This window comes from Bombus pascuorum, chromosome 13, assembly GCF_905332965.1.
Source record: "Bombus pascuorum chromosome 13, iyBomPasc1.1, whole genome shotgun sequence".
Lineage (NCBI taxonomy): Eukaryota > Metazoa > Arthropoda > Insecta > Hymenoptera > Apidae > Bombus > Bombus pascuorum.
Window position 1 is genome coordinate 11,374,814 of NC_083500.1, and position 23,646 is coordinate 11,398,459.

A 23,646-nucleotide genomic window follows, 5' to 3' on the forward strand; every position below is an offset into this window, starting at 1 on the left:
CATACTTATGCTCGTTATTGAATCAGAGTGAGATCGACTACTGCGGGGATTTTCTACGTGTTTTTCCCAGCGCTGACGACACGCCATTATCATTTGAAATTGAAATGATCATTGAAAGAAATGATCATTGCGATTTTATATAACTTGTTAATTCGTTTGATTATACTGATAGTCAGTTAAGAAGGTGTAGTGACAGATTTCATTGATAACCTAAATTATTCATTATGACTTGGCTTGGAACGATCGCTAGCAACGTTCTGCGGAATATCGTATTCCAGGATATACCGCCGAACATAGTTCAAGAGGTCAAGCCTGAAAATTATAGTAATCGACATATTGAATGCCGCGAGGATGGTATTGTACTTTATGGTCCAGGTGAAAATGAAAGAAAATATGAAATTGTTCTCCATAGGCCTTGTACAGAAACATTGCATCAAGCATATAGGTAGGTATCTTCATATACGTTGCTTTGTTTTTTCTACTATAGGTGATGTAGGTTTATATATTATTTATTATTTCAAATAATTAAAATTTATTGTTTCAGTTTATATAGATCAGAAGATAATGCAGATATCGCAACACATTTTATTGTGTATAAGGATAAGGTTCCAGTACTTGTTCAAATTTGTCGCGAGGTAATTATTTCCAAAATTTCATGATATTTTGCAATCTGTGTAGAAACCATGATTATTAGTAATTTATTTATACAGATGTGTAATGTGAATAAGATACAGAAATTATGTGATACTTTGATGGAACATCCGACATGGACACTGGCACATTTGGCAGCTCATTTTGCTCTTTATAACGCCTTTACCCATGCTGATGTAAATAGTCAGTTGAACAGTGGAGATACAGAAACAGGGGTGTCTCCTTTGCAAGTTGCGGTGCAAACAAATAATCTGCGTACAGTGCAAATGTTGATCGAAGCTAAAAGTTCATTGGAGCATCTGGATTATAGCGCAAATACCGTCTATCATTATGCAGCCAAATCTACTAAAGAAATAATTTTAGCCCTCGGAGGCGATCTTCCAAACAGTTTAAATAGTCGTAACAGTAATGGACATACACCGATGCATGTCGCTTGTTTGAATAATAAGCCCGAATGCGTTAAAGCTCTTCTTTTAATTGGAGCTGATGTGAACATTCCTGCTGCCGAGGGTGAACCTTCTAGTCCTAGTTACGTAGGAGATTTCTTGCACAGTAAACCAAATGTTCTTCATGCCGACGACATGAAATTTGGCGGTACGCCATTGCATTGGTCACTGAGCAGGGAGGTGATTAATGCTCTAATAGAAAGTAATTGCGATATAGATGCTTTGAATTTCGACGGCCGTACGGCGTTGCACATCATGGCAATGAGGAAACGATTACCATGCGTAGTGGCTTTGTTAAGTCATATGTGTTCTGTAAATATCGTCGACAAGGATGGCAATACTCCGCTGCATTTAGCAGTTTCCGATGGTACAGTGGCAATAGTGCAATCGCTGATCGCTTTCGGAGCAGACATTGATGCAAAAAATTGGAAGTTGGAAACGTCACGGCATCGTGTGAATATCGATAACAACGAGGGTCAGAAAATTTTGTATATTCTGGATGCGGTAGGCGCTAAACGTTGTCCACCAGAAATGTCAGATTGTAACAAAGGCTGCAAGTTTAACGAAAATTATAATGGTCTTGCACCGCAACAACCACCGAGGGCTGTACCGCGTACAGTGTTGGATCAAATGTTACATGTTTCTGGGATGGACAAGATGGCTATGCAAGAAAACCAGAAAATAAAAGGTGGTCGACTTCTTTGTCTAGATGGAGGAGGAATTCGTGGTTTGGTTCTTGTACAAATGTTATTGGAGATCGAGTCGATCCTGCAGAAACCTATCGTAGAGTGCTTCGACTGGATCGCGGGCACTTCTACAGGTGGAATCTTGACTCTTGGCCTAGCTGCTGGAAAGTCCTTGCGAGAATGTCAGGCACTGTATTTCCGTATGAAAGAGGAAGCTTTTGTCGGCAACCGTCCATACAACAGCGACGGTTTAGAGAAAGTATTGAAAGATTGCCTAGGTGTCAATACGGTGATGTCGGATATCAAGAAACCCAAGATAATGATCACTGCTGTATTGGCTGATAGAAAGCCTGTCGACCTTTATTTGTTTCGTAATTACGACGCACCTAGTACGCTACTCGAGCTTGCAGAGACCTCGATGTCTCTCGCTTCGTCATCGAGCGAACAATTGCTTTGGCACGCAGCGAGAGCAACCGGGGCAGCTCCATCGTATTTTCGAGCGTTCGGCAAATTTCTGGATGGTGGATTGATAGCGAATAACCCGACTTTGGATGCCATGACTGAAATTCATGAATATAATCTCGCTTTAAAGGCTTCTGGATGCGAAGAGAATGCGGTCCCCTTGTCTTTGGTCGTTTCTCTTGGCACTGGTCTGATACCTACTAGTCCATTGAAAGATATCGACATATTTCGGCCCGATAGTTTATGGGATACCGCAAAGTTTGCGATGGGAATATCGGTCCTCGCGGTATTATTGGTGGATCAAGCAACAGCAAGCGACGGAAGGATCGTTGATCGTGCCAGAAATTGGTGTTCTATGATCGGAGTGCCTTACTACAGGTTTAATCCTCAACTATCCCAGGACATCGCCATGGATGAAAAAAGCGACGAGATTTTGGCTGAAATGATATGGAGCGCTAAAGCGTTTATGCATGCCAATAGGGATCAAATAAATGAATTAGCTGCTGTGATAAATCGCGATCTCTAAGTCGGTACAGATTCGTGAGAATCAAATACGTACGAGTTGCTGATTTCTTTGTGAACATGTACGTATGCTTGTACTGCACCCACTCAAAACTACGAATCTCTCTTTTGTCCTCCATTTCTCTATCTTTCGTTTTCTATCTTCTTAATTATATTATTTGATCGTATTCTATATACATACTAATGTATTGTATATACATACAATTGCTGTTGAGGATTTCGACAATTAAGAATTATTTAGGAAATTTTTTATTAAAGCAAACTTACTAGTCGGCCCGTGATATTTGTAATCGACGAAGTAGCGCACAATTTACTATTTATTTCTGCTTTCTATTTCAATGCAGACTTTTCATTTCTAGATTTAATTTATTTACACACACATACACATGCACACACACACACACACATTTATGTATAAAACATAAAGTAGCGCGTGTGTTCGTTAGGTGAATATAGGATTGATGGCGGTTTTAGCAATGATGGTGGTGTATGATAGACTGCGGATGTTTATGCATTTTTGTGAAATTTGAAGATGCAAAAATATCGAGAATAAATATAATATTCAAATATATGTAAAATATCTAAACTAGAAATCTCATTAGAATACTCAGTAGGCGAAAGAATCTCTGTTTAAGATCTGCTTCGTTGTATTTATAAAAATTTGAATCGGTATAAATATTCGCAGTCTACTAATAAATAATAGAGAGTGAATTATACTGTACATATAGGCAACACGTATTTCTTGATTAAACTAGACGCTGGCAAGATATTTATTTGTTTATTTGTTTATTTCATCGCATTGTTGCCAAAAAAATAAATAGCAAAGAAAGAAAAAACAGTACTAAGCGGTCTAACAAACTATCGATGCCCACACACTGGCGCGCACGCTCATCTCGGGCGCAGAATTACGCGAACGAATAAAACCAGGGACCATGATTGTTGTAACCGAAATTAAGAAAGTCATGGTATAAGAATTGGTATCTTATTCTAAATGAGTTTGATCAGGACTAATTATTATTATAAATGATTAAAATTATTTTATTGTTAAGGAAAAAAGGTTCCGTCATTGATAATGATCATCGGTAATAAAAAAAACAATCTGCGTTATCAGTAATGGTTACCAATAACTGAAAAATGTTCTCATCGCCCATAACGATTACCTGTAATCTAAAATAATTTCCGTCATCGATGATGATCATCGATAACCAAGAAAAAAAAAAAAAAAAAAAAAAAAAATGTTAATCATTTATAATAGTTATTCGTAATTAGAATACCTAAAAATTACTGATTTTAAATCATTTAATCTGTTAAAAAAATTTTTGTTTAAGCGAAAATTCATTTTTTCTGAATGACTTTTTCCGTAAAAATGTAGAAAACAACTGTTATTTTCGGTCCCTGAATAAAACACATCGCACTAGAGCGATTTATCGAGGACCCATGTAATAAGGCGGTTGCGTCATAGACGCGGAAATATACGGATAGAAAGAATGGGTCGAAACTCCCTGCGTTTGGTATTCGTTCTCCTCGTGCACCGTGTATCCCTCTGGAGCGGAGTAATACTGGCTGTGTACGCACGCGTATGATTTGCCCGGGCTGGTAACATCCGCGGGATATTTTAAGGGATTCTCCGGGTATTTGGGTAGATCGTAAGGCTTCGTTTGCAACTCGGAATACTTTGGAATCGTCTCGTGATATTTTGCAGCGGTAGATACCTCGTGATACTTGACCGTCTCGTAGCACTTGGCGTCCACGTAGCTTTTCGCCGCTACGTTCGATTCGTATCTGATACCGTCGTACGGTTTGCTTTCTACGATCGAATGATCGACCGGGTATTTGCTGGTGTCGGCGGACCAAGCCGACCTCGACAGATCGTAGCTGGTTTTGCTATCGTGGTAAGTCGGTCTGTCGTACGTTTTGATCCCGGTATCTGGATATAGGCGAGGATAAGTGCAGTCGGACGAGTTGGTAGAGTCTAGAGACGTGCCTGGAGAGGACAAAGTAGCTCGATGCATCACGATGCCCATTTGTTCCTCCGATTTTGGTTTCCGTCGACGCGGCTGATACTGCAATTGGCATTTTATGATTTAACTTTAGGCGGCGGACTAAACTGGAACGATCGTTGTTAGAACGATCGTCGACAGTCACCTTGTAATGCGGATGTTGCTTTTTGTGCGCGTTCCTCAGTCTCTCAGCTTCCTCTATGAACGGTTGTTTCTCACCGTCGCTTAGGATTCTGTTACATTCGCTAGAGTTAACCTTCGATTCGCGACACTACGATGTACGGTAATGCATATAGATAATATCAGCTCGAAATACCTCCACAGTTTTCCTAACGTTTTCGAAAGTTCGGCGTTGTGAAGCTGCGGATATTGATCCGCCAATCTGCGTCTGGCCGCTTGAGCCCAAACCATAAACGCGTTCATCGGACGTTTCACGTGAGCGCTTCTTCGTCCTCCTGCGCGAGAAGTGACCGGAAGCAGGGTCCAGTCGTAGCCTGGAAAACACGAAGACAGATCTTTGGAATATTTTTCATCGCGAATATCACGTACACCCCTGGCCACAAATATTAGTATTATTCACATCTACATCTGTTATATTAGCATATTTACTTGCTACGAAAGAATGTTGCGAATGAACCTCTGAAATACCTGAACGACGACAACGCTGATCTAGGGCAAATTTTCTGATGTCGCGAATGGTAGAAGAGCAGCGTTTGACGTATGTTAAGAAGAAGAGGAAACGGTATCGTGTTTAGTGGGAATTTGTGTAGCCGGAAGTTGCGTAGCCTATCTTTGCGCGGAATTGAATCGTAAAGGAACGGGAGAGATAAAACGACACCTGTTTCCTTTGAAATAATCTTAATCTCTGGTTGGCCAAACCGTTAATACTTCTAGCGCGTGTTCCCCTTTTCCTTATTTTTGTCTTCTTTCGTATATTTCTCGTAACGATCATTCACAGTGCACGAACGAACGCAGTATCAGACAGAAAAGTTTTACGAGTTGCAAACGAACGAGAAGTTCCGAACGTGGTGGTCTTTATCTATCGATCGTTCGTTCGCATTAAGAGACTAATTATTATTACCGACTTCCTCTCGGTATCCCCTACGAACGATTCGCCGGCTAAAGAAAGGTTATTTGGGTCGCCTCGAGTTTTCCATTCCAAGAAATCTCATCGTATATCCGATACACATCGAATATTCCGTGAACATGCTTCGTTCATCGTCTCATCGGTCGCGTGCCATTTTCTTTGTATCAACGGTATACGTACTTACTCGTTAGTGGACTTTTACGGATATTTGTAGCAAAGTAGGATCATTTGAGTCGTCTAAACTTGAACGTCTTAAAATTCAACCTTGAACTTTGCACAGAATAATCAGACTTATTATTAGACCGCGGATTCTGTTCTATACATATTCAGATTTCTTTCTATACGCATAACGTATATTCATAGAAACTTGTTATAAATATTCAGGTACTGTCGTAAGCGATTATATGTGCAACTCGATCCGTCAGGAAGAAAGAAGACTATCAAGCACTGAGACATTTATTTCGAATCGCTGTATCGGTGATCGTTAACGAGGGAAGGAAGTAGGAAGATAGGAAGGAAGGTTAAGGAGAAGGAAGGTGCACGTGTTGAAACGTCACCACGAGCATCCGAACTGTGAAGAGCGTAGATAGATTTCATGGTAGCTAATTACCATAAGGACACGGTTCACCGATGCGGTCTCTCTGTCGGCTCCTTTAACGTTCGCTGGAGGTCCTCCCGCTACTGTCTTCACCGATAGCAAAACAGGACGACAATTTTCATGGAAATTCGGCAGGGCTTACACCCTAGAAAGCGACGGGAATAGAAAAAGTTTCGCGCGAAAAATATACACGACTTGGGAACGAACGAGTTTCGTTTCTAATCGCGCGTGTTCGACTGTGTCTTCCTCGAAGCGCACCCAACGAAACGGCAGCAACAGCGAACGTTTATCGGCGATGGTCGTCGAGAACGTTTTCGAGGAAAATCTCGCGTTTAGTTTGAACGTTCTCGAGATCGAGAGGGGAAACACGTGCTTTCGAAATACGCAAAGATAGTAGAGATAGGGGAGCTACAAGTGGAGTGGAATTGATTAATCGAGCGAAAGAGGAGGAGATTGGCCGAGAACTTTCGTACTTTTCCAAAGGATGAATGACTCCACAGGGGAGACGGAGAATATGGTTCATAATAAGGGATTGTAGCCCGCTGAATGAACCGGTGTGCTTTGGTATCTTGCTTGTCAATGCCGACCTGTCGTCCACTCTTGCTACATTAACTACTGTACAAATCAGCTCCCATTACCACGAAGATAGTCTCGTTAACAAGTGAGGATACCGTTGAACGCATCGTCACCTTCGGTGATTGACGAGAACGTTTGGTTTCCCATGTACCGAATCGATCGATCGATTAAATTGCAATTTTATCGCTTCCTCCGTGATATTTCGCACAGATACCGTTGTGCAGTTGATATAAGGCGACCAGGAGCGTTTCGTCCAACGTTTTGCGATTACAGGGTGTATCGAGTAACTATGCTACTTGTATCGAGCAACTACTTCTTCTATTCGGCTTGGTTACGCGATGATTTAAAGACGAACGAAACGGTTGGACGATTAGAGAACGATGGATTCGACGTGTCTCGTCCGAGGACGCGTTTTCTGCCTCTTCGAAACACGTTCGGGGAACGCAGAGTTCCAACGAGACGCCTCGTAAATCACGTCGGGCACCCATTACTACTGCTCTTCTTGGTCCCCACCTTCTCCCGTGTTCTGTCTGAGGTACCCTTTCGAGTCGATGTCTCAGATTTAATTTCGTACTAACATAATTAGTGTCGGTGGCAAACGTTCAGCGGTTTCGCTCTGTTCGCAGCACCTGCCGCTCGAATCTTCCTCGAAATCGTCTTTTCGCGCTCCTCGATCCTCGGTTCTCCGTGTCGCTCCTCCTTCTTTCCTACCTCTTCCATCATGCTCGCCCATATTTTCCCTCCATCCGGCTACGGTATCACGGGGATAAATCTGAGGAGCCGAGTTTCATCGCCAATTAAAGTGTCCTTAGACGCGAGACCCGTTCGAGATACTTGCAACCCTGTACGACACGGTCGACAATCGAAAAAGACAAAATCCCGCTTTACGCTTGATATTTCCAAAACTAGCTTCGCCCGACCTGTATCGACTCCGACGGTATCCACTGCTATTTTTCAGATTACGTAGACGTAGAAAGGCGAGGAGAGGAAAGAGAAGCAAGAAACGGAAAACGTGGAACATTCTTAACTCTAATAAAGAATTGTCGAATCTTGAAGCGAACCTTGAAGTAGCTTGCCCACTGCATCGTCCAGAGAACTGGTGCATTGCTCGTTGCCGCATTGTTCGCTGCTCGACGGTCCAGCTTCCGTTTCTGTCGCAGCAGACGATAAACCGCCACCTTGGTGGGCTTCCATCTTCCTGGATGTTATTTCCAATTACTTATCGTAGATATTCACATTCGTAACACGGACGATCTTCTTCCTTGTCGAACGAACGTCCTTTTTCTTTTCCTTTTTGTAGATAGCACGACCAGTCGCGTTCGACCGCGAGCAACGACTTTCACCGAAACGTCGAACTTATCGGCCCGCCTGTCGCTCTATCCTGCGCACACTGTTCTTTCTTCACGTAAAACGCGTCGTCGAGAGGCGCATCGTAAAGAACCGAGGAAAGCGAAGAAAAGAACCGAGTAATTAATCCGAGGTTATCGTGCCGTGATTTATCATAAACCGACCCTTGTCCCTCCTGGTAGTCCGTATATCGGCGTCGCATCGATTTCCGCCACTCTCTCAGCGACCGGCCCTTCTTCTTATCTCGCTCGATAAATATCGTTTACGGGTTTTGGTACGTTCGCGACTCGATTTATTCTTTTCCTTGGTTCGCACTCCGACCGTTGATTACTCGTCATCCGTATAACAACGATCTCTGTATTGAATTTAAATTCTTTAAGACGTGTTTCTAATCGCCGTAATCCGATCGCGTCGATTATAAAAAAATGGCATAGAAAATAGCACCCGCGACGGTTTAAGGAAACTCCGATAGCTAACTGACTGACTGGCTGACTAGAGAAGAAAGACGAACACGGATCGACGAGGATGTGAAGGTTCATTCAGGGAGCGAGCACCACACAGGTTGGTCCGTACGAAAGAGGCAGAAACGATGAGCACACGTCTGGCACACGCACCAAACGTTGGATGGTAGATCGCGGAGGCGGTTCCGTGGACCACCTCTGCATCTGGTGGGGGATATCTAGGATCTTGTTCCTTTTCTGTTCTTCTTCTCGACTCGGCTCCTCGACTTCTCTCGGATCCTTCGTGTGTCCATCCTGTCTTCGAAAATCATTCGCTATGATTCGCTTCGTTTTCGAATGCCACGCTTTTCGAAGCGCCTCGTTGTTCGACCGAATTAGAACTTTTTCCCGTTTATCGTAACGTTCGTGAAAACCTAGTCGCATCGGCTTTCCGCTGCGATTCTTCTTCTGCAACAAAGTCGCTCATTTTCGAACAAATTCGATCGTCATGCAAACAAATAGACCTCTCTCTCTCTTTCTCTCCCTCTCCCTCTCTCTCTCTCTCTCTCTCTAGATGAAAATAATCGCATTTGCAAATTTCCTTGTCCCGTGACTGAGTTAGCAGTTCCCCGCGAGCCATATAATTAGATCACTGCGAACGTGACTTTACGTTCTCGCGAGTCACATCGGGAAAAAGAAGGATCATCGGGAGGAGAAATAGTCGAACAGGGAGAATGCGAGGGCATAAATTCAGGAGCGAGTTGGAGCTTCTTCTTTTCGTTGCGCTGGTGCACAGGAATCATCGGTTGACAGTCTGCATCTTTCTGGCGAGCCTAATTATACAACGAATTTAATGAATGAGTGAGCTAGCAAAGACAGTGGCCCATACATGAGCATATATAAACCACGGTCAATGCCGTGTAGCGGCTTTTGTGCGAGATCAAAGGAGGCATCTTGCTCGCACTTTGCAGGATTAACTTGCTGGTGGTGCGTAAACGCGCACTCAGACCCTCGGAAATGCTCGAGACACTTGGGCGGATTACGGATTGCTACGGTTTTTATCCCAATGTCGACGCGAGTCTATCGTGAGGGAAACGCGCGCTCTGCTGCCGCCTAACGAACGAGCTGCGCAATTTTTCTTCCTCTTTTTACGCAACACGTAGTAGTTCCGAAGGGAAAGAATATAGCGAGATCGTAGAACGAAGCCGCGCTAACTAGCGTGATCGATCGATCTAGCCACGTCTATAATCGTACGCATTCCGCCTGTACATAGATACGCACCTGCGTCCCTTTATTTCAATAATTATCTATTACATCGAACACTTTTATATACGTTTCCTAACCACCTGCCTTTCGCAACCACTGTATATACTTCGGCTTTGAACACGTTTACCGCGTACAGAGAATTTGTTTCAATGCCGTAGTTGTCCGCTGGTATACAGATCTTGTGCGTAGGGTCTGTAATGGGAAACTTGGACGAACGAGACGGTGTTCCGAAGACTCTAGTACGTCAAGCAGGAATATTAAAATTCGCCAATGTTATGTAGGTCCTTGGCTCGATCATTGACACCTTTGCAGAGAAAATGCAAGTTTTTGATTTCAAGAGTACGCATTCATGTCGAATCTACGCGTTAGGTATAAAGACGCTTATATTATCAATGTATCTTTATTTAAGAATTGACATTCGACGAATCGACTACGTACAGCTCTGTGCGAGGCACAAGATGCACGATATTTTTTATTTTTATCGATTATCGAAAATCGTAAACTCTGACCACTGTTTGATTTTACGATCTAGTTATAATATCCTTTCGATGAAGAGTACGAGTCTCGTTCATGAAACAAAGTCGGGTCGGCCTGTTTTCGTACGGAAACGAGTTTGTTCGTTCCGTCCTGGAGCATCGTTGCTTACCAATCGTTCGTCGCACCAATCGTACGTTCTCGATCTCTGGTGCACGCGCGGCATTACGCGTTGCAACCGAATCGCGATTCAAATTTAGCCAACCGCGAACAATAATATTGATTTCAGCAAGCCGGAATTTTGCTCTTCCTGGGATAAACATCCCGAAGCGCACGTGGCGTCAATATGTGCTTTCGTTCTCTCTCGGTGTACGCGAAGGAGAATTCGTTTCAGGGCCGTTCAGGGAAACACGCGCTACGATTTCGACGAACAAGGACTCTTTCCTATTCCTTTTACCCTTTTCCCATGCGACCATAAACCAACGTTTACCATTTCAGTAATTCGACTTTCGCTCATAAGCAAACTTACGATCGCGCCTTTCATAGTGTTTCAATACTTTGGCAAATGAGAAAATCGGAGGGATCTTGCAAGGTATTTTGAGCGACAAACTTCTCGGTGTAACAATCGGCATTGCATTCAGAAACTCGCCACATGTATATCTATCAGGACACTGAGATTAGGTAAGATATAAATATCACAGATGATATTGATAATGTGTCGAAACGTGGCGACTTAGACCGGATTAAAAGAATAAAGAATTAGAGTGGGATAGAAAGAGAAAGAGAAAGAGAGAGAGAGAGGAGAGATCGAAAAGCGTGGCAGATATAAAATAATGATTTCACCGATTCCCGGGGGTCCTGTATCGGAGTTGTGTCGGACACTTGAAAGGATACGCGGTCCTCTGGAAGAGGGGGCCGCAGGAGACGATGGGTACCCGACACATGTAGCCCCCCGGGTGGCGAGCACCGCAACTCTCGGACCCCCAACGGTGACACGAGCTACGTTACATTCTGCAGCGTCATCGAGCCGGCACGATGTCATCGTGTACCGCGTAAGCTGGTCGCGCGACGCGTCGGTGGTTCCGAGTTCGATTTCCTTGCTCCGAACCTTTTGCTTCTATTCGAGGGGGTATCTCGCCCGGTCGAGGAAACTCTTTGGTCGCGCGACGAGAGCATCGTGGCCGGTCGACGACGTGACGACTGGTAAAGGCGACGCGTTTCTTCGGAGCGGCCGTGGTCGAGCACGACCATCGACGAGATCGCATTTGGTGCATCGCCAGGAAAATTGCACGCTCCTCCTTGTGACGTCGTTATTGCCAACAACTGGCCGACCAATCGGCTTGCTTGCGTGGGAGGAACGAAGAGGGATGTAACGAGAGAAAGAGAGAGGAGCAGAGAAAGGAACGGAGAAGTAGGTGGAACGAGAAGGAACCCGATTGGTCCTACTCCCGGAGGATATCGTGGCCATAGACGCTCTCGTCCACGAGGAGAGAGACGAGTCCGAAATAAACGATACTGAGATTTTTGGGGGGGCTGACAGTCGATAGAGAATCGAATGTTCGAATTTGATTCCAAAGGACCGAAGCATTTTCCCTGTCGAATAAAATGCTGTGAGCGAGATCGTTGACTTTTAAACGTGTCTTGAACCGGGCGGGACGATTCAACTCGTTGTTCGAATTGTCGATCTCTGGGACCAAATAATTCCTTTATTCAAGAATCTTCTACCTTTTCACGCGTTATTACATTTCATATATGCAAAGAGTAAAACCGACCCAACTTTATTCGCTCGTCTTCCTTCATTTCTCATCTCGTCATCGTGGCAATTTCTTGTTGGAGGATGACTCGGGTGATAACAGGTGAATAAATAATAATAATAAAATGTTCACGCTGTCTCGTTGTGAAGTAACGACAGATGTCGTCAGGAGGAATTCTAAACAGACAGAAATCTACTAAGTGTCGTATGTAACTATAAGATTTACCTATGACGAGTCACATATACGATCTTCAAAGTTGCGCGAGCTAAATAATTTACCGATAAATATTCTAAAGGGAATTTTCTTACAAGATTTAATCGATCGATTGCCTTACAAGATAAGGTACTAAATAATGTAAAACCTACTAGATTTTTCCGATATACGTATAGCTGAAATTTGTAGCGACGAACAAAGGTATCGGCATAGATTTCACTTTTCTGCAAGATATTGCGTACAGATGAACAGATGTTCTAACTTACAATAAGTCAGAAGCGTATGAATACTTTTGTCTCTTATATGGTATATCTTAGAAGTTGAAAAGATAGGACATTCCAGGTAAGAAAAGCAGCTTTGCACAGCGAAAGGTAATGATCTGGTATTAAAAGCTGGATCGAGAGGAGATCTCTCCTCCGTCGGTCCGTCGTTCATCGTCGGTCGTCCGTCGACCGTCGGGCAAACCATCGAGGGTCCCTTTCCCCTCGTCTCGGGCTTCATCGGTGGGCACGATCGTAAAGCAACAAGTGTTAGCAGCTCTTCGGCCCGTCGCTCCGCCCCCAACTAGCAGCCGCTGCTGAAGCGATCGGTGGAAAGTGCCCTGAGGCGATTCAACCACCTCACTCGAGCGTCGATCGCGCAAGCAACTAGAAATCCTCGACCTACACTCAGGCTTTTCGTTCTTACGTACTTCGTTTCGTTTTCCTTCGAGTACCGAAAGACGAGCGCGATGTTTATGGTCGCCGCGCGATCCTGACACGCGCCACGTACCATTCGTGCCTCCATCGAGAGTGATTACTTTTGTCGACTCTGTCGCGCGAGGCGAAGTGACAGGAGTGTCGGCCGCTTGCCTGTGCTCGGAACTACCACGAAAATCTTGCAACAGGTTCGACGGAACACACCAGGTGGAAGAATCGCGAGCCTCGGCGAATTTTCGCCTACAACCTGTGAGAATCTATGCATCGAATTTATATAGTGAATTTCGTGCACGACAACTGGAAAAGTCTTCGTGGTGGCGTTTAAAGATCCCTGTGCCATTAAGATCGTGGAAACGTGAATCGGTGATAGCTGGCGAACAGTAGGATCTTACAGAATCGGAAGCGAGCGTCGATCGCGAGAAGCGAGGCTATCGGAAGTATTTCGGCGATAGAAGAAGTTCTAAGAAGTGACGGCGTAAGATCGAGGCCGAGAAACCGTGGAATACGCAGCATTCAGCTTTGACTCGTGCGTTCTGGAACGTCGATCGTTTACAGTTGAAGAGAGAAGGAGAGAGTGCGGCCGATAGTGGAAGCAGAAGGAAAAAAAGAGTAAAACGGGCCGATACACAAAGAAGAAGAAGAAGAAGAAGAGATTAGAATTGCCGTGGCTCGAGTCACGACGAGAAAAAAGTCGTTGGAAGATAGGCCGAGACCTCGGCGAGTTGCCGACGGCTTGGCATGCATACCCGTTGCGTTTGCTCGGTTCGTAATCGAGTGCAAAATTAATTAAACGTGACAAACGTGCGCGCCGCGCTCCGATACCAGGCCATCTCGCGTCGGAGGGAACGAGCCGAACAGAAAAGAAGAGAAATCACCGACGCAGCTGGAACAGAAGCGCGAGAAACGGAAGTGACGTGTTACCGCTACGATAAAATGGTAATTGCAATTAATCGATGAACCGTCGCTGGGTAACGTGCACGTTCTCCTTCGAACGATGAACGCTCGTAGCGCGCGATAAATCCGTGGATTCGTCGGACGCGCCATCGTTTCTCTCCTTGCTTTCGCGATCGAACAAAATTGAGAGAAGATGAACGATATCATGGGTGAGGCATCCGGTTCGATTTCGTCGAGCGGCGCTGCTGCTAATTCCGTCAACTCTAACAGCCCTATCGCGACTAATAGCAATGGAAGCAATGGTAACAACAATAATGGAAAAGCGTCAGCTGTCGCTGCTACGGTCGCCGCGAATGGAGGCGAAAGAATCAGCGCAGCGGTTACCAAAGTTCTTCAGGGATACGATTGGACCCTGGTACCTGTTGCTACCAAGTGAGTTTTACGTTCCACGCTTTCTACATAACGCTTATCTATAGTCGATACGCATTTCCAAAATGACGAGCTTTACCCGCGCTAACTAAATATTCGAGAGAATTTTGCATTATCTCTACCGTCACGTAAAAACCGCGAAAGCTTCTTTCTCTGCATTTCGGAGCGATATTTAGCAAGCGTCGTTAGCGTTCGCAAAGACGCGTTTTAACGCCAAGAGTTTAACGCGTAGCGGAAAGAAAGAGTAAAACGATGGAAAGGCAGGGAGGGAGAAAGAGAGAGAGAGAGGGTGTAAACGCGCGCGGTCTAAGCTTTAAAAATACGTAACGCTAACTTAATTATGACGCACTGGTTTCCTCGGCTTGGGAAACGGCTCGTGGAAATGTGTCCTCGGCTGCCAATTAACGCAAATTAGCTAATTAATGCCCGATCTCGTTGCCTCTGTCTTTCCTCTCTGTTTCTGTCCGTCGCAGCGCGTCGATCGTGATTTGTGAGAAGCGCGGAGGAGAACCCGCAAAGGATGAGAGAAGCGATACGAGAAACGGCGTTTTTTCGTTTCGCGTATCGAAGGAGGGGACGACGAATTAATGGTCGGCTCGTTGCGCCATACCGACGATCGTTACGATTCGATAAAATCGAAACGCGGATCGCGAAGGGATGACGCAATCTTTCTTCTATGGCAATGCGAAGATTCGTTATTCTGCGATGCAAACGCCATTTAAACGTAGCCGTGAATCTCTATCGAAACGTTTTTCCAAAATTCTGTTATGGAACGAGCATAGGTGTACAGTTAACTCACGGAAAATTTCCTAGCTACGGTTGAAATCTCCGAGCGTGTATCGCTATGCGCGACGGCTTATCGCGCTAACCCTCAATTATACAGGGTTATCTCGGGGTAGCTAAAGGGGGTACGATGTTTATTCCCGACGATAGGGCCCGATAAAATCGACTAGTTTTAATTCCCATGAAATCCATGAGAATGCAGTCGAACTATCGCGCGTTTCCTCCTCTCGCCCCATACGACCGTGTAATTCCTCCACATTGCTCTTTCTCTTTCCCCTATCCTGCAACTTATCGTTTACCTAGAGCTCGTCTATCTTTCAAAGTCCGAATCGCGACTAGCGTTTTGACGTTAGAACGCGAATTTCTTTCGCGATATCGCGTAACGGAGAACGGAACATCGTGGAAAAGAAAGAAGCATAAACATCTCTCTATTTCTTATCTCGCGACTTGCAAACTCAAACGACTCGCGTCTAACAAAAATTTATCGTTCCAATGAAACGCGAATTCCTTTCACGAAATCGCGTAACGAGGAACGTCGTAACTCGGGGAACGAAAAGTCGTAGAAACGAAAGAAGGGTGTAGCTGCTGCGTGGTCGGTGCCACGCCTACGCACGTCAACTAGTACTACGCCAAACCGCGTAAACGAGGTGCAAAGACTCGAAGATTTTTTGCGTATCTAGGTAAACCGCGTATAGCGGAGTGACTCGCGACTGCTGTGAAAACCCTTGTTAGTGGACCAGCGCTAATTACCAACGGCTCCTCGGGTTTGCTCACGGATTTAACGCCCCTCTTATTTCAAAGAGGCCGAAATATATACGAGCCTCTTTTCTCAAATTCTTTCTCGGCTGCTTCCTTCCAATATTCGCTCTCTATCCCTTTCTCTTTCTTTCTCGAACGTTTCTCTTTCTCCGTGACACACAGAGTCTTTCGAAACGGTTGCGGCTGTGCTTTTTAAAAGTCTCTCCACCTTCGGCAGCAGGGACAGCATCCCGTTGCCGACAGGTCGTCGGTACGCGTATCTCGGTGAAGCGCGTTTCCTTCGGTTCCTAGCCGGTCGACGTCTGGGGTTTTGGTTCGCGTAAGGTCCTCGAACGAGGCTCGATTAATCCCAGAAAGAAAACAGCACGAGAAGGGCTTGTACGGCAATCACGTCAGTCACGTCAGTCGATCCCTGGCTGGACGAGGCAACGGTTTTATGAAGTCATCTTCTAGGAAAGAAAGGGATACGTCCATTCCTGCTCGTCACCCGTTGGCAGCGCCGGTGTTATTTTAAGGCCGGTTTTAAGCGTGCCGCGTTCCGCAGGATGACCCGGGGGTAGCTTGGTAGAAAACTCTCGATACACGAGCACGAGGATACGTCGCGATACCACCAACCTCTTGTTATTTTCTCGCTACCAGTGTCCCCGGATTGATGCGTTTTCCAGAATTTCTATCCTTCGAACCTTCCGTTCCTCGTCATTGTAATTCCTTCTTGACACTGATATTCGGTATTTCGTAGCTGGAAGGTTTTCTTCGAATCGGCAACCTGCTTTCCGAACGATTCGCAGGATGACTTGAAGATAGTTTGACTGAACATTTTCTATGCGCGAGGATACTAGCCTTTGGTTATTTTCTTGCAACGACTGTTACCAGATCCGTGTATTTTCCAAAATCGAAGGGTTTGCAGCAATAAAGAGACAGCTCAAAGATTTAAGTCGCATTTATTGGGAGGGAAAGAAAGGCATACAGCGACTGTAAAACGTATTGACACAGTACTATAGCACTTTCAAACTAATTAATTTGATCCAAGAATTTACATTAAATTTTGCATCGATAGTACTTTATACGGCTAAAAAATCCCATATACTGAAACTGAAACGTAGACCTGATAATTACCTGATAATAATAAAACAAGGGTATGTGCAAATACATTTTATAGCCGCTGTAGCTGCCACGTGATATCGCATGAAATATAATTCATATATAAAAGCGCAGAAGTTTATTGCTACGAATATTAGTCGACCAACAATTCCTGGCACGTTTGAAAAAGTACTTGGTTTTTATTAATCCAATCAAATTACTAGAAAACGAAGCTGCCTCCTTATCGCAGCAGCCTCCTCGATCTCTATTTCTACCTTCCATCCAAACGTTTCGCTTCTCGCTATATAAATCCTTTCTCGCCACGAATATTCGATAGTTAATAACTTGAAAATTTCCTTGAACTCGTCAATGGGAATTTTTAAACGACCCCTCGTTTCCGTGTACGCGCTGTATTCGAAGAAAACAATTGTTTCCAATGAAGATAATGTCCTCGAATTGCAGGGGTTCTGGTGATAAAAGAGCGGCCCACGTGAAGAGACCTATGAACGCGTTTATGGTGTGGGCTCAAGCTGCAAGGAGAATACTCGCCGATCAGTACCCGCAGCTTCACAACGCGGAACTATCCAAAACACTGGGCAAGCTTTGGCGGTGAGTCTTTAGTATGCTACTTTTATCGAACAGACCGGTGGTTGGTTGATCGCGAGAAAGAATTTGATTCTGATTTCTTCGGGAACTTCTCGACTTGCGAGTTGAAGCAACAGTCCACGCGACCACTTGTTGCCTCGTTCTATTTTTACCCGCGATTTGGCGAGCAAGCATTTTTTACGGGACGCATACCGAACACATTCTTACCACGTGGCGCCGAGGCTGCACGTGGTACGATCGTTCCCGGTTGACAACCGCGCGAACCCCGAACCCGTTGTAAACGGGTCAGCGTTGTCAAAACCGGAGCTAAAGCCGGAGTCACGGCTTGTTCTATTCTAATCTAGGCCTTTGGTACAGCATGTGGAAGTACTATAGAAGAGAAAAGTAAAGCAACGTCTTTGTCAAATTTCTCGACTTTTTAGATAATGACGCTTTCTGCTACTCGAAAGCAAAATACGATGCATCTGAATACAATTTTCTACGAAAATCGCGAAGCTATCGTTGTACCAAATGACAAGCGACGCGTAACGACTGTTCGATCGATCGATCGATAGACGACGCGACGGAAGAGAAAATGGTATACTCCTCGTTGTGAAAGTCGCGAGAAGGGAACGATATTCCATTTCCTGATCGAGACTAACGAGATACCCTGGTGGGTCGCACGAGCAAGGATCACAGGACCTCGCCGACCACATCGATCAGAACCCCTGCGGTGAATCATTTTACAATGCCGCCCGATCGCGATTCCGATCACAGATACCCTCCGCGTATCTCTGTCTTAACGTCAAAATAGGAGCACAACACAACCGATCGGAGTTTTGCTGCAGAACTTCGTTTATTCGGAACGGAATTTTAGTTACTGTTCGATTAAATAAATTACAATTTACCGAGCCCGTAAGAAGGGAGTAAGCATCGCTTCTAGCCATCGATACATCATCAATCTGAAAGTTGAAATTCAAGATGAGATTCATAACAGCATAACCAAAGATCGCTTGGTAAATTTCGATTTTTATAAAAATCTTTCGTGCAAATAAAAAAGCATTTGCCGACAACGACGCGACGAAAGGACGGAAGAACGTGGCTTTAGAGTCGTGTCGTTTTGCGTGGAGTAGCGTCGCCGAGGTGCGTCGAGTAGCTCTAGTCGGCGTCGTCGGATTATTTGCAAAAAGAAACGACTTGCGGGCTACTATCGACGTAGTCGATATTTACGAGGGACCAGGTGTAGGCGTCGGAAATAAATCTTGTCCTTTTTCTTCCGGCTCGAAAGGTATCGCGTTCGAATATTAGACGCGGTGTTTGTCGACAAAACGAAAACAGATAGGCTCGGTTCATCCTTGGCGCGTGCTAACAGCTGCCGGCCGGTTCCTGCCTCAGATAAACGGCCCCCAAGAATCACAATAAACTCCTTGTCCCCGTCAGGTGAATTTTTCCGAACCTGCCCCTTCGTCGCTCGACGCTTCGTGCAAATAACACCCGTGACGAACAGGTAAATGCATCTTATCTGACGGAAGCAACGTCTCGATTTTGCCGCGGTTTTGCTTCACCCTCGATACCTCGAACCTCAAACACCATCATCGCCGTAGTCATAGACGCCACGACGTTATCGTGGCTCGTTTTCATCGCGATTTTTACGTACGGTGTCAGATACACCGGAATAACGCACCGCAGATAACGTATAATCGCGTGGCGGAGAGAGACAGATCCAAATTAGCTAACCCTGCGTTGCATCTGGCAAAGAAAAAGAGAGGCTGCGACGAGTCGCTATCGTCAAGCCCTGCCAAACAAAAAAACCTCGAGGCAAAGTCCGTTGACCAGATGGAGAGTCTCTTTTCTCTCTTTCCCAGTGACGACTCGCGCGCGTTAACCTGCGCGTGTACCCGAGGAAAACGAGTTAACTCGTCATTTGCCATTGATTTATTCTCAACGTAATATCGCTTGTTATCGAGAAATTTTCAAATCGTACAAAATTTTAAACGTAAGCGGTTCGTAGTCTAGAAATTTCTGATCAAAGTTAAAAGACTAGGTACCGAGACTTCGCGCGATATTTCCTTTCCTACCCTTTCGTCTGGTCACCTTCAAGTTTGATACGGGGTAGAGAAAGGAAACGCGACGCGGGAAGAGCAAAGAGCCTAGAAGCGTGGAATCGTTGCTGGAATCCTCGAGATCTCGCAGCCGAGACCGGAAAAGCTTATCAGTCTTGGGGCTTTACGAGCCCAGTGGGAACATAAACACGAGAAATTAAAGACTAACACGACAAGACGGGACGGAGCTGGATGAGACGAGACGAGATTCGAGTTGCGATGCAGTCGAACGAGAATCGCTCGAGTTCCCGTATATACTCGATGTACGCGTGTGCGTGAACTGCGCCCTTTAAGACTCTACGCGGCGAGAAACACTAACCAGACCTCCCATTTCGACTCCTCGAGTGTATCGCGTATGGTGATAGAAATGCTCTCGTTCCAGCCTCTTCTGCGCCGCATATACGCGAAGAAGCGGGTGCGCGCGTGTGAACCTTGATCGACGACCGTCGATGACACAAAACGTCGCAAGATCGCGCCAATTTCGTCTGATCTCTTGGTTTCTGGTCGTTTGATCGCAGGTTGCTGTCCGACAGCGACAAGAAACCTTTTATCGAGGAAGCCGATCGTCTCCGCGTGATCCACAAGCGCGAGCATCCGGACTACAAGTACCAACCTCGTCGTCGAAAGCAAAACGGGCCGTCGGGTCGAGAAGGATCGCCGTCGAGGAACCAAAGCAACGTGACCTTCAACGTGTCCAGGTCGTTGAAGCAAGAGGACGCGAGTCCTAGGGGCACACAGGGACCGAACTCGCCTCAGAGCGGAGTTAGTTCTTCTCCTCCGACTACCCCTAATCAAGGATTGTCACCCCCGACCCCTCCCACTACCCCGCGCGGACAACATTACGCGAATCAGGTAAGGACGTTTGAAACGAAGAGGTACGCGAGCCTGTACTTCCGAGATGGACCGATGGAAGTTAAAACGGAAGGAAATCTGGTTCACAGGGAAATCAGCCGCAGCCAAATAGTACGATGTATCAGCAAGACTTGGCGATTGGTTCGTCGAGCGATTCACCGCATCAACATCAATCAGGAGTCGACTTCAGGTACATCGAAGTTGGAGATGGTTTACCAATCGAGGAGGGTCAATTGAACGGTCTTGGGTCTCTGGGCGGCGTTGGTTTGAACCTTCCATTGAACCTTCAAGAATGCGAAGTCGAGAGCAACGAGCTGGACCAGTACCTTCGGCCTCAGGTGCCGGCGGTACACGTAGCCGCACCAACGACCACCTCCTCTCAATGGATATTCAACAGGTAATTATTTCTTGCGTTTAGTCCTGACGTAGATGAGCCATGTTTTCTCTCGAGCCAGCACAGTGGCTACAAAAAGTACAGATAGCTTGCACTTTACGAGTTTCTTATCTTGGAATTTCTATCTTTAATTGCACGCGGTGAAAGTTAATAGGAATGTCCCTTTCTTTGAAAAACGCCGATTTATGATTTACGCTAAACGATTAATTTTAATTTGCATCTAATTGCGTCATAATTTAGTTGGAACAATAATTTTAACGTGTTCGTAATCTGTACGAAATATCTTGGAAATAAATCTCGAGCGTATTTATAACGCAATACGGATAACCCAGTGTCGTTCGCGTGGCAGAATGGGGTTTTCTGCACTGGGGTTTTGTTCGAAAACTTCGAGTCGCTGAAATATAACGTTTTTCAGATACGAGGAGGAGATCGAGAGACCGAACAAGAGACACTGCTCGGAGCAACCAATCGCCGAGACGTCTTGGGAAGACAGAGCGCAGGCGGACATTGTCAGATACCACGAGCTTCAGCCACCACTTCCTCCTATGCAGTACATATCCTCTTCCCATAATCCACACTATTCGCACACGACTACGCAGATGAGCCATCCGCACGTGTCTACGTCCTACGCGCAATACCAACGTTACGTACCTGGTATCGAAACTTGGTCCCATTACATGTAGGAACAAAGAGAACAGCGCGATACGCACGTCGTCGCCTAATCGACATTTTTCCAGAGACTATTCTTTGGAAACTTAAATGGTAAATTGTGTCCCCTTTTACGAACTAACTATATTATTAAGTTTTCTCAAGGTTACATATTTTATTGCTGACTTTTCCAAGCGTGTCTGTACGTGTGTGTGTATGTGCACGAGTGTGTTTGACGTATGCATGGTGCGTATGCTATGCGCGTACGCGTACACTGCGTCCTATAATTATAAAATCACAGGAACAATTTCAATTAATCGTTTAAATTTCGGCACATTCTTTTCACGTTCTAAAAATCGACAAAGTCAAATAAATGGAATCGAATGTTCTATTGTTATTGAATGTTAGGCGAAAGATAGAAAAGTTATCGTTTACAGTGGTTACAAATTGATAGTATTTTGTGATAATAGGTATGTGTGGGCAAGTGAAATTTCAATCATGACATGAGTTAACCACGACATATAAAAATTGAAAATGTTTAAATGATGTTATCATTACGATGTAGTGTAGTGTGTTTGTATGGGTGTGCGCGCGTGTTGCGTTAGCCCGAGAGCGGAAACTGGATCGCGTGAAGTCGAATTAATTAGAAGTTTCCGCGTTTCGAGTTGAACACGTTTCGTGATCGTTGGACGTTTGGAGGACATAGAGATGTTACGGCGCGCACAGCCACGATCTTACTCCATGACATCATTCCATGACAGTCGGCCATTCCAAAGCGCAGAATTTCAGGCTAAACAAACAGCTCGCTCGATACGGTGGCCTGCCGCGCGATCTAAATATAATAATAATATATAAGGCTCGAAGTGTAAACCGGCCGCTGCGCTGGCGAGTGCGATTCGGTTGCTTATCGAAGCTGCCACGCTCTTCAAATAAACCTGCGAAATTCGATCGGTCGTAGTTGCATCGCCAAAGTCACGCGACATGGCTGTACCACGTCCACGTGGACGTCCTCTCTGCGAATTTCGAGTCCAAAGGTGCGTCAGGCAGAGCTGCTGGATTTTTCGAGAAAGGAAGACTCGGTTAAAATGTCCTATCTATCATTTTGAAAGCGAAGAAAATCGAAATCTTATTATTTCTGCGATGTTTGCTTCTTTTCATTCGATTTTAAATACCTAGGCATTGTTTCGTAACATTCTATAATTATTATACGTAAGTATACAAAGAGATAATGTACTATTAACGTAGCAATTAATTAAATGCTTCAGATAGTGGGAAAGACGTGGTACAGTGACATACGCTCAACATACCCTCGCACATTGGTACATTTAGATTAATCACTACATTTCGTACGAAATTACCAGGTGGTCTAATACTTGCGAACAGGGATGCGCGTACTATTAACGATAAAATGCCTTAAACGTTATAAACAATGATATAATAATATAAGCGAAGCGTTATAAATGGATAGAATCATTTGACAAGCAATTAGGGCAAATAAATCAAACTGTTTCTATATCTCTAGAAGAGACACAGAGTTTCGTAACTTTACATAAAAGATAAAAGATACGTTGTAAGAGAATTTCGAGCACTTTAACGTACGTTAAAAAATGAAAAAAAAAAAAAAAATACGCTAGATAAGACATTTTAACTGACGATGAATTGAGAAGAGGGAAAAGTTAGAAAGTTCGATGGGTTCGTGTCGAGCGATGATCGACGAGACAAGAATCGAAGCACGCGATCGTCGCGGTAATTAACGCAGGTATTAACGCCGTATTCGTTATGCTACCCCGATAGCCGTGCTTTTGTACTTACATTTATCGTTAGATATACATGTATTTATCGCGCCGCCTATAAGAAGCGCGAAAAGCGTAGAGCGTGTAGAAACATTTGACGCGCGAGC

General features: G+C 44.9%; 3 protein-coding genes across 4 annotated transcripts; 2 read left to right on the forward strand and 1 right to left on the reverse strand.

Annotated features, from left to right (window-relative positions):
- Window positions 1–97: 97 nt before the first annotated feature.
- On the forward strand, window positions 98–3,112 carry LOC132913173 (85/88 kDa calcium-independent phospholipase A2). The gene is made up of 3 exons (XM_060971232.1): window positions 98–445; window positions 545–635; window positions 711–3,112. Exons 1-3 carry the CDS (start codon window positions 225–227, stop codon window positions 2,769–2,771), a joined length of 2,373 nt encoding a protein of 790 aa, XP_060827215.1. The 5' UTR covers window positions 98–224; the 3' UTR covers window positions 2,772–3,112.
- Window positions 3,113–3,566: 454 nt separating this feature from the next.
- Window positions 3,567–10,372, reverse strand: LOC132913181 (transcription factor SOX-10-like). The gene is made up of 4 exons (XM_060971245.1): window positions 8,090–10,372; window positions 5,084–5,261; window positions 4,913–5,000; window positions 3,567–4,830 (listed from the first exon to the last, which is right to left on the reverse strand). Exons 1-4 carry the CDS (start codon window positions 8,220–8,222, stop codon window positions 4,192–4,194), a joined length of 1,038 nt encoding a protein of 345 aa, XP_060827228.1. The 5' UTR covers window positions 8,223–10,372; the 3' UTR covers window positions 3,567–4,191.
- A 2,411-nt stretch (window positions 10,373–12,783) lies between these two features.
- LOC132913178 (transcription factor Sox-10-like) lies at window positions 12,784–23,340 on the forward strand. 2 transcript variants are annotated; one of them, XM_060971241.1, is made up of 5 exons: window positions 12,784–14,546; window positions 17,646–17,774; window positions 20,371–20,704; window positions 20,794–21,101; window positions 21,514–23,340. In XM_060971241.1, exons 1-5 carry the CDS (start codon window positions 14,308–14,310, stop codon window positions 21,779–21,781), a joined length of 1,278 nt encoding a protein of 425 aa, XP_060827224.1. In that variant the 5' UTR covers window positions 12,784–14,307; the 3' UTR covers window positions 21,782–23,340. The 2 variants fall into 2 exon arrangements, with proteins under 2 accessions (XP_060827224.1, XP_060827222.1); XM_060971239.1 differs by having other exon boundaries at window positions 12,785–14,546; window positions 17,628–17,774.
- Window positions 23,341–23,646: the final 306 nt, after the last annotated feature.

Coding starts and splice junctions, on each gene's coding strand:
- LOC132913173 (XM_060971232.1), top strand. CDS start 225: ATGACTTGGCTTGGAACGATCGCTAGCAACGTTCTGCGGAATATCGTA. Junction 446..544: donor ACATTGCATCAAGCATATAG/GTAGGTATCTTC, acceptor TTATTGTTTCAG/TTTATATAGATCAGAAGATA. Junction 636..710: donor TTGTTCAAATTTGTCGCGAG/GTAATTATTTCC, acceptor TTATTTATACAG/ATGTGTAATGTGAATAAGAT.
- LOC132913181 (XM_060971245.1), bottom strand. CDS start 8,222: ATGGAAGCCCACCAAGGTGGCGGTTTATCGTCTGCTGCGACAGAAACG. Junction 5,001..5,083: donor ACGTTAGGAAAACTGTGGAG/GTATTTCGAGCT, acceptor CGAATGTAACAG/AATCCTAAGCGACGGTGAGA. Junction 4,831..4,912: donor AGCAACATCCGCATTACAAG/GTGACTGTCGAC, acceptor TGCCAATTGCAG/TATCAGCCGCGTCGACGGAA.
- LOC132913178 (XM_060971239.1), top strand. CDS start 14,308: ATGAACGATATCATGGGTGAGGCATCCGGTTCGATTTCGTCGAGCGGC. Junction 17,775..20,370: donor ACACTGGGCAAGCTTTGGCG/GTGAGTCTTTAG, acceptor GTTTGATCGCAG/GTTGCTGTCCGACAGCGACA. Junction 21,102..21,513: donor TCTCAATGGATATTCAACAG/GTAATTATTTCT, acceptor AACGTTTTTCAG/ATACGAGGAGGAGATCGAGA.